General features: G+C 37.3%; 1 protein-coding gene and 1 pseudogene across 2 annotated transcripts in view; both read left to right on the top strand.

Annotated features, from left to right (window-relative positions):
- The window catches only part of SBF2 (SET binding factor 2), a 313,031-nt gene that overhangs the window by 205,274 nt on the left and 91,878 nt on the right, over window positions 1-15,879 (top strand). For both annotated transcript variants that reach the window (XM_087821725.1, XM_087821727.1), the window contains exon 17: window positions 10,995-11,063. In XM_087821725.1, the coding sequence (XP_087677851.1) occupies window positions 10,995-11,063 (69 nt within the window). The remainder of the gene's footprint in view (window positions 1-10,994; window positions 11,064-15,879) is intronic.
- Window positions 6,241-6,614, top strand: LOC107532262 (large ribosomal subunit protein eL33 pseudogene; annotated as a pseudogene).

Genomic DNA, 15,879 nt, shown 5'->3' with positions numbered 1-15,879 from the left:
TCAGGGCATTACAGCCTAATGCACTAAGGTGGCATGTGGAACTGTATAGCAAGCGTGTGACATGTAGCTAGTCTGAACGGAGATGGGCTATCAGTGTGCAGTACATACTGGAATTTGAAGACTTAGTCAAAAAAAGGAATGTAAATTAATGATTTTTATATTGATTACAAGTTGAAATTATTGTATTTCAAATGTATTGATTTAGATAAAATGTGCTATTACATCTAATTACACCTATTTCTGTTTTTTTAATCACGCTGTTAGAAATTTTAAATTATACATATGGCTCACATTGTATTTCTGTCAGACGTTATTGCTCTAGAATTGCGCGCTCAAATCTAAGCCCAAGACACTCATCCTGCTTCCATTCATTTTACTTTGACCCTAGTAATAAAAGACTGATTAAGAAAAAACAATTGAGACCAACAAAGCCTGACCAGAGATTTAGCAAAGATCGCTTTTTAATAATGGTACTAGCATTCAATTCAACCCAAGCTGCTAAACCTTCTGGCCTATCACTCTGTGCCTGCCTCACACTCCACACTTTAATGAAATCCACTTAGCCTGGATCTCGCTGCAGTATTTGACTGAAGTTCAGGCAGGCACTTGGGCCTTTAATAAATTTCTCTTCCTGCAGTTCACAGTTTGATCTCTATGTGCCAGGAGGAGCCAGGCTAAACAATACTGAAGATCTACATACAGCTGTTTTAGAGTCGAACAGATATGTCCCTTTTTATACAACTCTTCATTTTTTAAAGAGTAAGATTACTCAGCTTGCCGTGGCAGAGTGGCTTGGTGGGAGCTTCATCCCGCAAACCAAAAGGTTGCAGGTTTGATACCCCGCCCAGGTGCATGCAGGAATCAACCCATCAGTGTTTCTCACATTGATGTCTGTCTGTCTGTCTGTCTGTCTCTCTCTCCAGTCAATAAAAGCATGTCCTCGGGAGGGGCAGGAGCAGGGTAGAGGGTCAAAGGGGGAAGAAAGGGGACATCTGTAATATTTTGAATAGTAAAGATAAAATTTTTAAAAAACATATCCTTGGGTGAGGTTTAAAAAAAAAGATTATTCAGCTTTTGATAAGTTCAAAATTTCAGAACCATAGTAAATGGTTTTCATTACGTTCCTGTGCACTAAGAATTATATTTGGTCTGAAATATTCTAGACGTGTTTTCAGAGTATAATCTCCCCCTAAAGTCTTTCTCACTGTAGCAAAAATTCTTCCACTTAATTTAAACCTCTGAGGCTCTGCATCGTGGAATGCAGCTCTGGCCTTACGTGTTTTCTTGTTTTAATTGGGTTATGTTTCAGAGCAGTTTTGCAGTTTGAGGAATGACTTTTCTATCAACGCATCAGAAAGTTGGTCAGCCAAGGTTCTGACCACTTGCCATGGCCTCTTGAGACGCTTCTTGTTAGAAGTAATGTAATTTTAAAGACACTTCTTCCTAATGCGATCTGTCATGAGCATGTTTCAAGCCTACCACTATTCTCTGTAAACTTCATACAACTAGCTTCTGGAATCTACTCTGTAGCCAAAGCATTTACAGAGGATATTTGCCTGGATAGCTACAAAAGAAAGGCATTCCTTTTCTTGATGAGTATTTTAGTAATTGAACCAGTTGAAATCAGAAATGGAATTCAAAAGGGCTTAGACAAATAAGAAATAAAAATAAAGGCCCTTCGAGATTATTGAGTCCAAGTTCTTTTCTAGGTGAAGGAACTAAGATCCGGAGAGGTGAAGTAATTTGCTCAAGCTAACAGCACTTAGTAGCAGCATACTATAGATAAGAGTATATGTCTTGATGATGTTCAGTCCTGTGCTTTTTCCAGTGTGCTCACACAGCCTTTAAACAATAAAATAGTGTTTGGTCTATAACTATAATAAAATTTCTTCCAATAACAGCCATTAACTAATGGCATATAAGAGGGAAATGTTGAAAAAGAAGAGAAATGAATCCTAATAGCCTATTCTGTCTGTCACTTTGTAAATATATATATTCCTGATCCCTCTTCCCCAAAAAGGATGCCTCTCTTTGTTCCAAGAACCTTGCTACTTTTTTCTCCCGTCCAGTACCTTTGCAGATCCTACAGCTCTTAATTGCCTTTTCTAGAGCCATCCCAGCTAAATTCTTTCTATTTTGTATATTTGTGTGTTATGAAGAAAATTACACCCAGAAAGCAAATGAATAAGTGGTAACTGACTTAACAGTAAAGTATTTTCATGTACTTCATTCATTATATTTTGACTTTCAAAAAGATTTGAACCTGATTTTAACTTTCATAAAGATTTTCATAAATAGTGCTGCAGAGCACTTATAGTCTTACAATTTTAAATTTGTCTGCTGATGGCTATTTTTAACTATTTATAATGACATTTCAGGATGTGGAATTAGTAGGATGGGAGAAAGCAGAGAAGCTTCCTGATTTAGACGTCAGAATTCCCCAAGGGTTCAGAAATTGGTAGGAGTAAAGATAGCCATGGTGAAAGTCCTAACAAAGGAAGTAAGTATGAAGAAGAGGGAACAGATGACAAATGCAGTGGAGACAGAATTAACAGGATTTGATTAAGATTCAAGAGGGAGTGATTATATAACTGTAATTTACAGCCCCCAGCACATGCCCCTAGTCAGCTAAAGATACTTGTTGGGATGGATAGATGGGAGGAAGGTCATATTGGAAGCATCAACTTGATACTTGATTGAATATGAGAGTATGATGTGATACCAGGGTTTCTGGTTAGGTGACTGAATCAAGTCTGGTCTTTTTTACCAATGAAGAATGGAAGAATATTGGCCGTGAAGGCACAGGTGGGGAGTCTTCAGTTTAAGATACACTGAGATTGAGGTCTTTGCAAGACATCAGATTTGAGGTGTCCAGTCAGCTGGAGCTGAAGAGGGTGGTCTAGGCCGGAAATATATATTTCAATGGTACTTTATAACATTGAAATGGTGGGGCCAGCCTAAGGAAACTAGGAACTATAGAAGAGGAGATCTAAGGATGAGAAACATTTTGAGAAATATTAACATTTAAGGAGTGGGCAAAATAATAAAAACCTACACAAGATATTGGGACAAAAGGTCATTAGATGTAAGAGCAGATCTAAGAGAAAGTGGGGTCATGGAGGCCAAAGAAGAAAGTTAGTTTAAGAAGGAAGTGGCTATGTAAAAAATAGTTAAACTATGTGAATAAATATGCAATTTGTGATTAGGAAAAGTATGATAGACATCAAAATGTTACATTGGTTGTTTAAAGACCGTGGGGTTTATTACAAAATGTTTTTCTTTCTTTTTGTTTACCTGTATTTTATGAGATGGAAGTTTGTGAGTTTTTTAAAAAGGAAATCGTTTTTTTTAAAAAAAAGCAGCAGCATGTGCTTAATCTTAAGAAATAGTATAGAGGTTAAATTAAATGTCTAAACAGTATCCATTTGGTTGGCAAGTAAGAGGTTATTGGCAGTGAAATGGGGTTGGGGGTTTCAGAAGGCCAAAGCCAAAGCCAGTCTAGAGGTGGTTAATCTTCTGACCAGTGTCTAGTTTTATATGTCGTTAAGAAGTAAGTTCCACTTGAAACTTATACAATTTTATTAACCAATGCAACCCCAATAGATTCAATAAAAGATGTTTTTAAAATACCAATTCAAATTTGAAAAAGAAAGAAAAAAAGTTCAGAACTTGCAAATTGTTTTCTTAGGATTCCCAGGACTGCTTTCATGTTACCACCCTGACCTTATGCAACACTTCACGTTTTACTGAGTGTCTTATCAGTGCTTCAGAAAAAAATATATTTAGCCACAAGGTTGATGATTCCTTGCCTGTTTATCTTTAAGGATGGTTAGATGTGGTTAATTGAGTCTCATGTATTTCATTCATTATATTTTGACTTTCAAAAGGATTTGACCCTGGTTTTGATTTTCAAAAAATATTTTCATAAATAATGCTGCTGAGCAATTATAGCTTTAAACTGTAAATTCTTTCTGCCAATGTCTATTTTAAACTATTTACAATGGCATTTCAGAATATTATGCTTGAAACTAAGAGCTAGCTGAGTTATTCTCTGCTTTTATGCTATCATTGATTTTACAGTATAAATCATGAAGGAAATTGTCTCTAGTTATTTGTGATAATTGGTTATATAAACATTTGATTATTTTGTCTTTTGCTAATATTATAAAGGCAGTATAATAATAACATGTTTTCTATATAACCTGACATGCACGTGAAGGCTTTCTAATGTAGAAGGCTTTTCTACAGGTTTTATGTATTTGTTAGTCCTTCTAAATGTGGCAGATTTATAATTCACGCTCCTTTTTCCTCACAGGAACTTATATTCTTTGGGAGGGAGGGTCTGCAAAGGAAAGCAAACAAAATATACAGTACAGGAGCTACTTTGAAACTATGTAAACTATATATAATATTAATGTTATCTCTTCATGGTTAAGTCCACCAGCTTTTCCTTGCTTTGAACACAGAGGAAGCAGTTTATCAATTAGAGGGTCTTTCTGAAGCACTTCCTTTCCTTGCTTTTCCTGACGAAGCATTTCCTGCATTTCCTGCTTCCATCTGGCCATTCCTTCTCCATCTTGAAAGCTCACCCTCCTCCACTTGGCCTTTAATTTTTCCAAATATGTTTTATTTTCCTCTCATTCTATACCTTCTTCAAGGATGCTCTCTTCTACACCCACAACCTGACTTACCAACTACATGTTGGTAACTCCCAAGTTTATTTCTCTACCCCACATCTTTTCTCTGAGCTCTGCACCCATATATCCAACTGACTGATATTTTATTTTCATGTCTCAAAGACACCTCAACTTTAATAGTTACAAACTGAACTCATGATATGTTTCCTCTGCCTCAGCCTTCAGTCCTGATCCCCCTCCAGTGTTCCTTATCTTGGCAAATGGCATCATCATTGATTCAGCTATGCAAACAAAACCTAAGAGATCCTTGACACCTTCTGCCTCAACCCCGACACCAAGTTATATTGATTTTTGCCTTGTAAAATTATTTTAACTCAATCCCTTCCTCCATACTTTACCTCTAATACCCTAATCAAAGCTACCATTATCCCACCTAGACTGCTAAAGTACCCTTTTAAGCATTCATTCGACATCCATTCTTGTTCCCTTTCAAACCCATTTATTATCCTGTAGCCATACTGATATTTTCAAACTACAGCTCTGTCCTAGCCTGGGTCCCCCAGAAAACAGAACCCAAGGCAAAGATGTATGTGCTACTATTGTATTGGGAAGTTGTTTCAGATTGAAAACAGATTCCAAGGCAGAGTATAGTACAAGGGATGTTTGTTTAGGAGTGCTGTTGGGATTGATACCTGTAGAAGGGAGGGGAAAGAAGTAGAATTGGGCAGAAGGAGAAGTCAAGCAATATTGTGGGCGCAAGGATAGCCTCCTCAGCTAACCCTACACAGAGTTCCCAAGCTGGATTGTCCCACATTAAGCCAAAATGGTTCAGTCTCTATACCCACATCTACCGAATATCCTATTTGACACCCTTTGCAAATGAGGACTAATTTCTTTTCATTTTTTTCTTTTACTTTTTCCTACCTTTCTCTATTCTCTGTTCTCTATTTCTCTATTCTCTATTTCCAGCACTCCCATTAGGTATATCTTGTAAGTCAACACTTAGATCCTCTGTATTTCTTTATTTTTAAAAAATTCCTGAAGATATCATGACAAAAAATTTTTCTTCTAGCCTTTCTTTTGCATTTTAATTTTAGCAACCACATTTTTAATTTTCAGTTGCTTTTTCATAAATGTAGAATGGTTTCAAACTCTCTTGAGGATATCATTTATAGTTACTAGAATACTTCTTTTGCCTAAATTGTGTTTCCACAGATGCCATTTTTAGTTTAGTTCCATACCTTACCGCACTTAAGAGTCAAGAGAACATAGAAGTTGAAGCACAAATACTGGAGTGAGACTACCTGGTTTTGAACTCTGGCTCCTACATTTGTGACCATGTAACCCCAGGCAATTATTTAATCTGTGAATGACTCAGTTATTTCATCAGCATAATGAAAATGATAGTATCTACCTCCTAGAGATGCTATAAAAATTAAGCAAAATAATTTGTGTAAATCCATACTTAAAATATGTCTAATACACAGTAGGCACTCAATAAATGTTAGCTGTTGTTACCATAGGTCAGGTGCAGTGTTCTACTTTCCAGGCATATAAAATTGAAGCAGCTCTTCTTCCATCTTGGAGCCTGTGGAGGCCTGCAGGGAACAGGACTCCTGTAATGACAAATGTGTCAGGACAGCTGTGATCCAAGGACATTTTTGATGTCTATAAATGGGGTCTCCAAAACCAGAGGGAACACACAGGTCTTCTTAAAATTGAAGGTTTTTATGCCGAGATGAAACTGAATTTTATCTCAGTGTGGTTATATATACAAAGAGATGTGCTTCTCTTCGCAAAGCAGAGAACAACACAGTGACTCCTGGTGGCAAACTGAACAAAACCGGAGTCATCTGGGGAAAGGTAACTCATGCTCATGGAAACAGTGGCATGGTTCGTGCTAAATTCCAAAGTAACCTTCCTGTTAGGGCCATTGGACACAAAACCTATGCAATGCTGTTCCCCTGAAGGATTTAAATTTATTGAAAAGTAAATAAATAGAAGTGGATTTATTAAAAAAGTTGATGCAGACTTCGGTCAGTCTCTCAAAAACTTAAGAGAGCTTGATATTATTGTCAAACCTGACAGTCACCTTCTATCCCAATGGGAGTCATTGTACATGTTAAATAGCCATGGTATTCAAAATTCTGATACATTCTCTATGATTATATTATATTTTATTTAGCATTAAAAAATAATCTGAGGCTGAAGCTACAGCAAGAGTCCTTTATTTTGTGCTTAGCACTATACTTGGAAAGGGTAGGCAAATGTAAGGGACAGTGCATTGGAGGTGCGGGGGGGGGCAGAATGTAGATGACAGTGCAAGGCATAGACAGTATTCCTAGGGTTATTAGTTGTGGTAGGGATAGCTATGATGTGGAATAGAAGATGACATATAAAGCTTGTGGCGGGAGGGGTCATATGGTCAGCTGGGTATGGAGTTGGGTCCACACCACAGAGGGCTTACAAGCCTGCAAGAAGACTTTGGTCAGTATCCTGTAATGGTCAGAACAAAGCTGACATTTTTGAGCAGCAGAGTAATAGGATATAAACAGGTATTTTGGGCTTTGGTATTTAAACACCTTGTTGACTGGTCACAAGTATACACCTGTTTGCGTGTCCGAACGTTGCTAACTGGTCACAAGATAACTCATGTCTGCACTTACATTAATATAAGTAATTTTAAACGCCTTGCTGACTGGTCATGACAGAAAAGTAGCCAGCCACACGGGCAAGTTCTGGCTCAAAATAGCCAGTCAGCAAGGTCTTTGGAAAATTAAAAAAATATTTTTCCTGACTATACATCTACTGAACTCTAAAGAAGAGTCAGTTGTATGACATTTATGCAAAAGACAGTCGTGCCTTTCAATCTTTTTTCTTTAATGTTTAAATACACCATTTTAAAGAAATTCCAAAGTTTTATGAAACAGGAATGCTGGCCATGACAGTTCAAAGGTATGCAGATCGAAAGTATGAAGTAATTGAGGGTAATGGGAAATTAAGATTGCAGGGCTCACTCTTCAATTGTAGCAGGAAAATTAAAGGAAAACTACATAGCAAAGTTCAGAATAAACCATGTAGAAGTAAGTATTCAAGTTCTTGCAAGTTTATTAATTGCCTGGTATGTCTGTAACTGCATTGCTATTATGTGGCAAAAGCACCGGGGAGTTCAGGATGTATATTTATGGACTGATTCCCCAACAGATAACTGCACTATTCCAGAATGCTATTGCAGTGTCAATAGTTGTAGACTTATTGTTTTAAAAGTTTTCCATTTTTCAACCTAATTAACTTAGAATGTCTCTAACGTGACTTGCAAAGAATTTTATATTTATATTTTGCAATCAGCATTTGACTGGCGCTCAGGTTTGAGACATGCACTAAAATGTGTAAACATTTTGTAAGATAATAAATAGTTCCTAAATGTTTTATGATTGCCTGTTCCCTGCTAATTGGTCATGGATTGAAATTCCCCATTGTTTAATTTTTTTTAATTTGTGGGAAATTTTTATAAATGAGTGTGTTGGACTTCATATCACAGCTGTTGTCATTTAAAGTTTGGACAGAATTATTACAAATGAAGCCCTGCTGTGAAATCAAAGTCAAAAGGCATCTTGGCATCCCAACCATTTCCTTGGGAGAAGATTACAGCTCAAGTCTGTTGAACTTTATTGCCTTGGGCCTCATGACAGTCTTCAGAAACATGCAAGGCATTTCTGTTAAAGAAACTCAGATGTGCTAGGACACAGGGGATGACATTCTTGTGCATAGCAGTGTCCTAAGCAAAGGGGCGAGGAGTCAGTCAGGAAGAAAAGGGTGATTCACACGTTTCCTGTGTCTGGGATGATTTTATAAAATCCATGGAGATGACCAAGAACATACAGTGACACCATATAGGGAAAAGGTGTGATGTTTTCCTATTGTATAAATAAAGTATACAATATGATGATTTGACAAAGTATACTTTGTGAAAGGATTTTGGAAATTGAGTTAATTAACATTTCCATCACCTCACATGTTCATATATTTACCCTTTTTTGGTGAGAATACTTAAGTTCTGCTGTCTTAGCCAGTTTCAGTTATACAATACAGTGTTATCAACTGTAGTCACCATGTTATACGTTAGCACCTTAGACCTGTGTTGGACTTTGTATCACATCTTATAATTCATCTCATAATTCAAAGTTTGTTACCTTTTCTCAGCGTCTCCCCATTTTCTCCATGCCCCAGCCCCTGGCAACCACCATTTTACTGTTTCTGAGCTCAACTTTTTCTTTTTAATTCCACCTATAGATAATACCGTCAAGTATTTGTCTTTCTTTGTCTGACTGATTTCACTTACCATGATGCCCTCCAGGTTCATCTGTGTTGTTGCAAATGGCAGGATTTCCTTCCTTTTTAAGGCTGAATAATTTCCATTGTGTATATAAGTCACATTTTCTTTATGACTCATTTATTGATGACCAGTTTGGTTATTGTAAATAATGCTTCAGTGAACAGGGGAGTACAGGTAATCTCTTCAAGATAATGATTTTAGCCCTGGCTGGGTGGCTCAGTTGGTGTGGAGCATCATCCCATGCACCCAGAAGTTGCAGGTTCAGTCTTCAGTCAGGGCGCATACAGGAGGCAACCGATCTCTCTCTCCCACCTTTCTCTCTTTCTAAATATCAGGAAAAACATATCTTCAGGTGAGGATAAAAAAAAGATAATTATTTCATATTCTTTGCATATGTACCCAGAAATTGGATTACTGGATCATATGGCAGTTCTATTTTTTAATTTCTTGAGGAACCTCCATACTGTTTTTCATAGTGCCTGTACCAGTTTACATTACCACCAACAGTGTACAAGGGCTCCCTTTTCTCCGCATCCTTGTTAGCACTTGTTATTTTTTGTCTTTTTGATAATAGCAATTCTAACAGGTGTGAGGTGATATCATTGTGGTTTGATTTGCATTTCTCTGATGATTAATAATGTTGAGTAACTTTACATGTACCTGTTGGCCATTTGTATGTCTTCTTTGGAAAAATGTTCAATTCCTTGTCCCTTTTTTAAATTGGGTTGTCTTTTTGCTGTTGAGTTGTATGAGTTCCTTGAATATTTTGGATATTAATATTTTACTGGACAAGTTGTTTGCAAATATTTTCTCCCTTTTAGGAGGCTGCCTTTTCATTTTGTTGATGGGTTGGTGTTTTTATGCTGTGCAGAAGCTTTTTAGTTTGGATCATACAGTGAGGCTTATTTCCTTAGCATAATGTCCTCAAGGTTCATCCATGTTGTAGCATGTGTCAGAATTTCCTTCCTTTTTAAAAAGGCTGAATAACGCCCGGCCGGGCGTGGCTCAGCGGATGAGCATTGACCTAAGATCCAGGCGATCGGGGTTCGATTCCCGGTCAGGGCACATGCCCGGGTTGCGGGCTTGATCACCGGTTGGGGGCGTGCAGGAGGCAGCCGATCAATGACTCTCTCATCATTGCTGTTTCTCTCTCTCTCTCTCTCTTCCTCTCCTTTCCTCTCTCTGAGATCAATAGATTTTTTTTTTTTTTAAAAAGGCTGAATAATATTTCTGTGTGTGTGTGTGTGTGTGCACATGTGTGTTCATGCACACATTTGTTTAATCGTTCATCTGTTGGGTTGCTTTCACATTTTGGATATTCTAAATGCCTCTGTAAACATGAACGTACAGATATCTGTTCAAGTCACTGTTATTTTGCGTACATACCCAGAAGCAGAATTGCTGGGTCATATGATAATTCTATTTTTCAATTTTGAGAAATCGCCATACTGTTTTCCTAGCAGCTGTACCATTTTACATTGCCACTGAGGTTTTCTGACTATTCCAACAACATTGCACCCAGTGGGTTTTAACATCAACGATATTTCTTGCCTGATCAATAGCAAAATACCTTTTGTATGTAACACTAAGAGAGAAAAAATATTTCCAATTAATTATGAGATGAATTCCAGTCTCAAAGAAGTTAAAATGTGGGGGGAAAAGTGTATCTTGGATTCAGTGAAATGCAGTAGTTAAATATACTTAAAAAAAAAACTCCAAAAATTGGTTTGTATAAATTGCATACTTTATCACAATTTTTGGAAAGCAGATAAATAAAGGGAGCTGTTCATCATGAACATGTAAAAATATCTTTCTCAGATGTATTTTTATCTCATTTCTAAAACAATGTGCTTCCGGGACAGTATATTTTTTCCGAACTTAGCTTAGCACATCTTAGTGACAATTTGGAATAAAGTAAGAACCACATAGGACAGTAAACAATATATCTCAGATTTCTGTTTCCATATATTTGTAATTTCCGGTAAATGTCCTAATTCTTATTTCTCTTTGTTTTGTCTCAGGATTGTTCGAGTTTAGAAGAATATAACATCGCTGCAGCTTTACTCCCTTTGACGAGTGCTTTCTATAGGGTAAGTTTTGTGAATCTATATATAAGCTCATTATGATTCATAAAAATGTATTCAGTGTTCAGTACATAAATCCTGTCATTTTAGTATAGCTAAGACATATCTGTGGTTATATTTATTATAGCACTTATTGTATTCTATATGTAGAAAATTTAATCTGTAGTACTAAGTCATCTCCTAAAACAGAACCGCCCATTTCATCCCTGCTTCATTTTTTACAGCACTTTATAACAACTGAAATTATGTTATATATTAATTTGTTTACATTTGAGTGTTTTCTCCCACCACAGAAAGTATATTCCATGAGGTTGGGATGTTGTCTGTCTTACTCAATGCGATATTCTAATGTCAATCAGTAAATATTTGTTGAATGAATGAATGAACGAACAAAATAAATCAATAGGGGCAGAAATTAGAGTTTAGCGTCATTGGCAATTTCTATGAACCTGCTTAGAATTTTCTGGAATGTTTAATGATGCTCATGATTCTGTCATTTACATTTACTGCATTCCTCCTATCCGTGCCTTTTCATAAAGAACTTAGTTTTATAGCAAACAAATTCAGCAACTTCTTTTTATTCTCTCTTTCCCTATGAAGGACTTCTAAGAATTTAAATAGCTACACTGTGAACAGCACATTTACTACATCCTTCTGAAATGTGCAGTAGGAAACAATACACTAGTGGCCACCAGGCCGACTGACTGTTGAGCCACATGCAGCTAGCTTTAGGACTTCAAGAGGTGGTATGGAAGGACTTCTGGCTTAAGCTACTCCATGTTTTCACAGGCTTATGAAATATCCCCAGGTCTGTAGAGAATGAGGCACCACATGAAGTGCCTCGGGTAGAGTCCTAGCCCTGAAATGATCATGCCCCTAGATGCTGGCAGTGGTCTCATTCCCTTTGTTCTGGCTGTCCTTTTTGTTTCATCTACCATTTCTAACTGATGACCCCTAGCTACTTCCCTAGAGCTAGTAGGTACTCAATAAATATTTATTGATAAGGCCAGTTTTCTAAAAACTTTATTTCAAATAGTCTTTCCCCAGTCTCTGAGTTAAAGATCTTAACCCAGAGTTCTCCCTGATCAGGAGCGCCTTCTCTGCTGCTAAGCACTGAATATCCCCCTTTTTTCTACTTGCCTTCCCATCCTCTGCTAAAACTGAAAGTGGAATTTATGAGGTTCACACTTCTGAGAACTGGCAAGTCATACTAAGCTCAATCAGGAAACAAGGCTCAATCGCAAAAATGTGAAACAAATGAATTTGGGTTTAGAACTAATGACATTGCTGAAGTTTGGGTATCACCTTTTGGCCTTCCTTCTCGACTTAAGCCCAGCTCCAGGCCCCCTCATTTTCCTTTAATGCAAACGTACTAGTCTTCTCAGACCTTCCTAGTTTATCTCATTCCTCTGATGGCATGGAGAACACCATTACAAATATAGGCCAGGCTCTCCTGGCCCATAAGACACCTAGGAAATTCGTGTCTGTATCTCAGAGCAGCTAGAACACTTCATCCTATATCTAACTAGATTCATAGCATCTGAGAGTGCTCACATGGGCAATTTGTTAAAGAAAATGGCATTTAAAATTTTTTCCCACTTCAACATCTCAGATCTTTTAAAACTTAGCTATTGTGTATAAATAAATAAGAAGAAATATAGGGAAAATAACAATTGACAGTAGAAACTCAATTGCTCAAGTGACCCAAGTCACTATGATTCTTTTTTTTTTTTTTTTTAAGCTGAATTATTTAACCATTTTACAATGTATATTAGTAAGGGTTTCAACCTGGTAGCAGAAACACCATGAGTGATATGAAGTAAGGAATTTATTATAGGAACAGCCCTTACACTATTATGGAAGCTATGGGAAAAGTTTATGGAAGTCTTTGACTTAGGGTCTACTCTGGGCCTGAAGGCCCTGTATGTCATCAGGGCAGCAGTCAGGAAGAAAAGCTGGATATGACACAGGGTAAAAAACAAGGACAGACTGGAATCTGTGTCTGTCTCTTACTTCATCCAGCCTTGACAGTGCAGGTGACCTGCAAGAGAAGTAGCACTGTTGGCCATGGAGCTACATATGCACCTGTCCCTGGACTAGGAGAAGCTGAAGGAAGAGATCCAGCAGGACCTGGAGGAATTAGGAACTCAGTTCCTTCTCCAGATGAGCCAGCAGATCCGGGACAAAGTATATGAACTACAGCAGCACCTGGCATCCTATACTGACCTCCAGATGTAATGGCTGCTGCTTCATTTTTGCCTTCCAAATCTTAGCGTTCTCTTGTGGCCAGCGCTAACCTGGAGCCATAGAGAGAAGATAATTCTGGAAAATATAGTTCTAGCTTAGCTTAGTTTACACATTACAAAACCACCACACTGTGTTTTTTAGTTTTGTGGGAATTTTTAATACAGTTAGTTAACAAGTTGGGCCAAATGCCATGGTGTTTCTCTGTATTATCAAACTTAACAATACTAACTTAGGTTTCAAGAGTGCGTTTATGGATTTAATTCTTCATTGTTGGCTTGGGTTGGTTTGGTTTGGTTTGGTTTGGTTTGGTTTTATTTTGGTGTGAATTAGTTAAGGTCCAGTCAGAAGTCAAAAACACCAGTAATATGAGCAGGGAAAATTTAATACAAGGAGTTATTAAGCAGTAACAGGATTAACTACTAAGAAGTAAAGGGGATTCTAAAGAACACAAGCATAGCAGATAAAGGGAGCAGCTAGTACCTCTAGAGCTCAGGCAGAGTACCCAGGACAGGAGCAAATTTAGAAAAGAGCCCTTCCCTAACAAAACTGAGAGTCAGACCTGTTGGAGAGGTGCTGCTGTGGCCAGTGTATGGTGCCACAGACCAGGGGTGGCAAGCAGGAAACTGCCTGCTGGAGTTGTGGCAAGACTTGCTAGGAATCCAGTCATGAGGGTACCAGTGAAACTTCATAGAAAACCACCATTTGGGGTACCGCTGAAACTCGCTAAGTGGTGAGCACTCTGGGTGTCCCACATACCCCTAGCAGATGCATACCACAGGAGCCAGAAGGAAAAAGCACACCACTCAGACTTCAGTGTCCCTTCATCACCCTTTACTGGCAAAAGTGTGCCAGCTGGCAAAGGAGGAATGTTTGCAGGTCCAGGTCCTGTACCACAAAGCAGAGCTAAGAAAGGTGGATTTGGAGAAAAGAGCACTGCATTGATAACTGACACCAGAGGGCTTGGGAGGGTGAGGGTGGATCATACTGATTCTTAGATACTTTCTAAAATTCTGTCTTATGGGAAATTATTTCTTAATTTAGGAAAATCTGTAGATGTAAATTGTATTATCCTGGCCACAGATTACAAGTGAGCCATTCTCATACTGTTTAGCCAGCATAAACTACTGGGTCTTGCTCAGCATTACTTCAGAAATTGGACTCAGCTGCTTGTCTTTTTTAAACTTACTTAAAAATATTTTTACTAACATTTATTAGTCTTTTTTTTTTTCAGTGCATCAGAAGTTTATTAAGCATCTCAACATACAAAGTTATCTATGTCAGGCAGTATGGTGGGCAGCAATGTGAAGAAATCGTTGACATGGCCAGTAGGAGCTTGCATTACTCTTTCTAATACAATAAATAATTCCATCAATCAAATGGACATTTCCTTAAATAAAAGTAATCCATGTACGTGGTTATAAAATTCATATAGTACAGAAAGATACAAAGTGCAAAATGAAAGCTCCCTTTCCCACCTCTATCCCATTTCCTCTGATAGTTGATTTCTTCCTGGGAGGGGAAAGCTGTGCATTATTGGCAGAATATACAGATAAAATTATCTTTTTCTTTTTTTTTTAACTAAAGTAATCAAACCATTTACACTGTTTTCTTGCCTTGCTTTTTTCACTTAGTAGTACATCTTGGAGATCCTTCCATATACCTAATTATTCTTAATGACTGCATACATATTTTCTTTTTAATGAAAAGATAGTGTACATATACTTACCATTCTCATAAGAGCATACTATTTCATTGGCTCAGATGAGATATAATATTTATCTTTTAGAACTTTACTTATTATAAAAGATATTCTACTTATAATGTGATCTGAGATCCTTGGGAATTTGTTTTGGGTTTTTTCCCTACTCTTCCTTCTCACTTTTTTCTACTTTTAAGATTTGTCTGTAACTTGTGCTTTTGTAACTTATGAAGCCTTTCTTGAAGATAGTGCCTTAACAGTCAAGTTTAAATAGTTAGGATTACTACCTATTTTTAGGCAACCACTAATATACTTTTTGTCTCTATAAATTTGCCTTCTTTGGACATTTTATATTAATGGAATCATACAATATATGTTTCTTTATGTCTCCCATTTTTTACTGAGCAGTAAAAGAAGTATATTTAATCCTCACATGAGGACATGCTCATTGATTTTATAAAGAGCAGGGGGAGAGAAAGAGAGAGAGAGACATTGAGACACTGATGTAAGAGAGAACATTGATTGATCACCTTCCATACGTGCCCCACTTGGGGACTGAACCCAAAAAACCTAGATATGTGCCCTGTTGGGAATCAAACCCCACACCTTGTGGTATATGTGACGATGCTCCAACCAACGGAACCACACCAGCCAGGGCTGAGCATAATATATTTGATGTTTGCCCATATTAGAAGACTTCTTTAGAACTATTAATTACTAATTAAGAATTTTCCACACCCAGAGTGCTTAGGTCACCTTCTGCATTGTTTCAACTTGTATGTAATTCAAAATATAATACATAATTTAATTATATTTTAATAAGTACATTAGGGAAAAGGTGAAATGTAAAGCATGATTTCTCAGTTTGAAGAAATA

Source organism: Miniopterus natalensis, chromosome 11, assembly GCF_054644295.1.
Source record: "Miniopterus natalensis isolate mMinNat1 chromosome 11, mMinNat1.hap1, whole genome shotgun sequence".
NCBI lineage: Eukaryota > Metazoa > Chordata > Mammalia > Chiroptera > Miniopteridae > Miniopterus > Miniopterus natalensis.
Note: the sequence above shows the minus strand (reverse complement) of the source record. Positions and strands in the feature narration are given on the sequence as shown.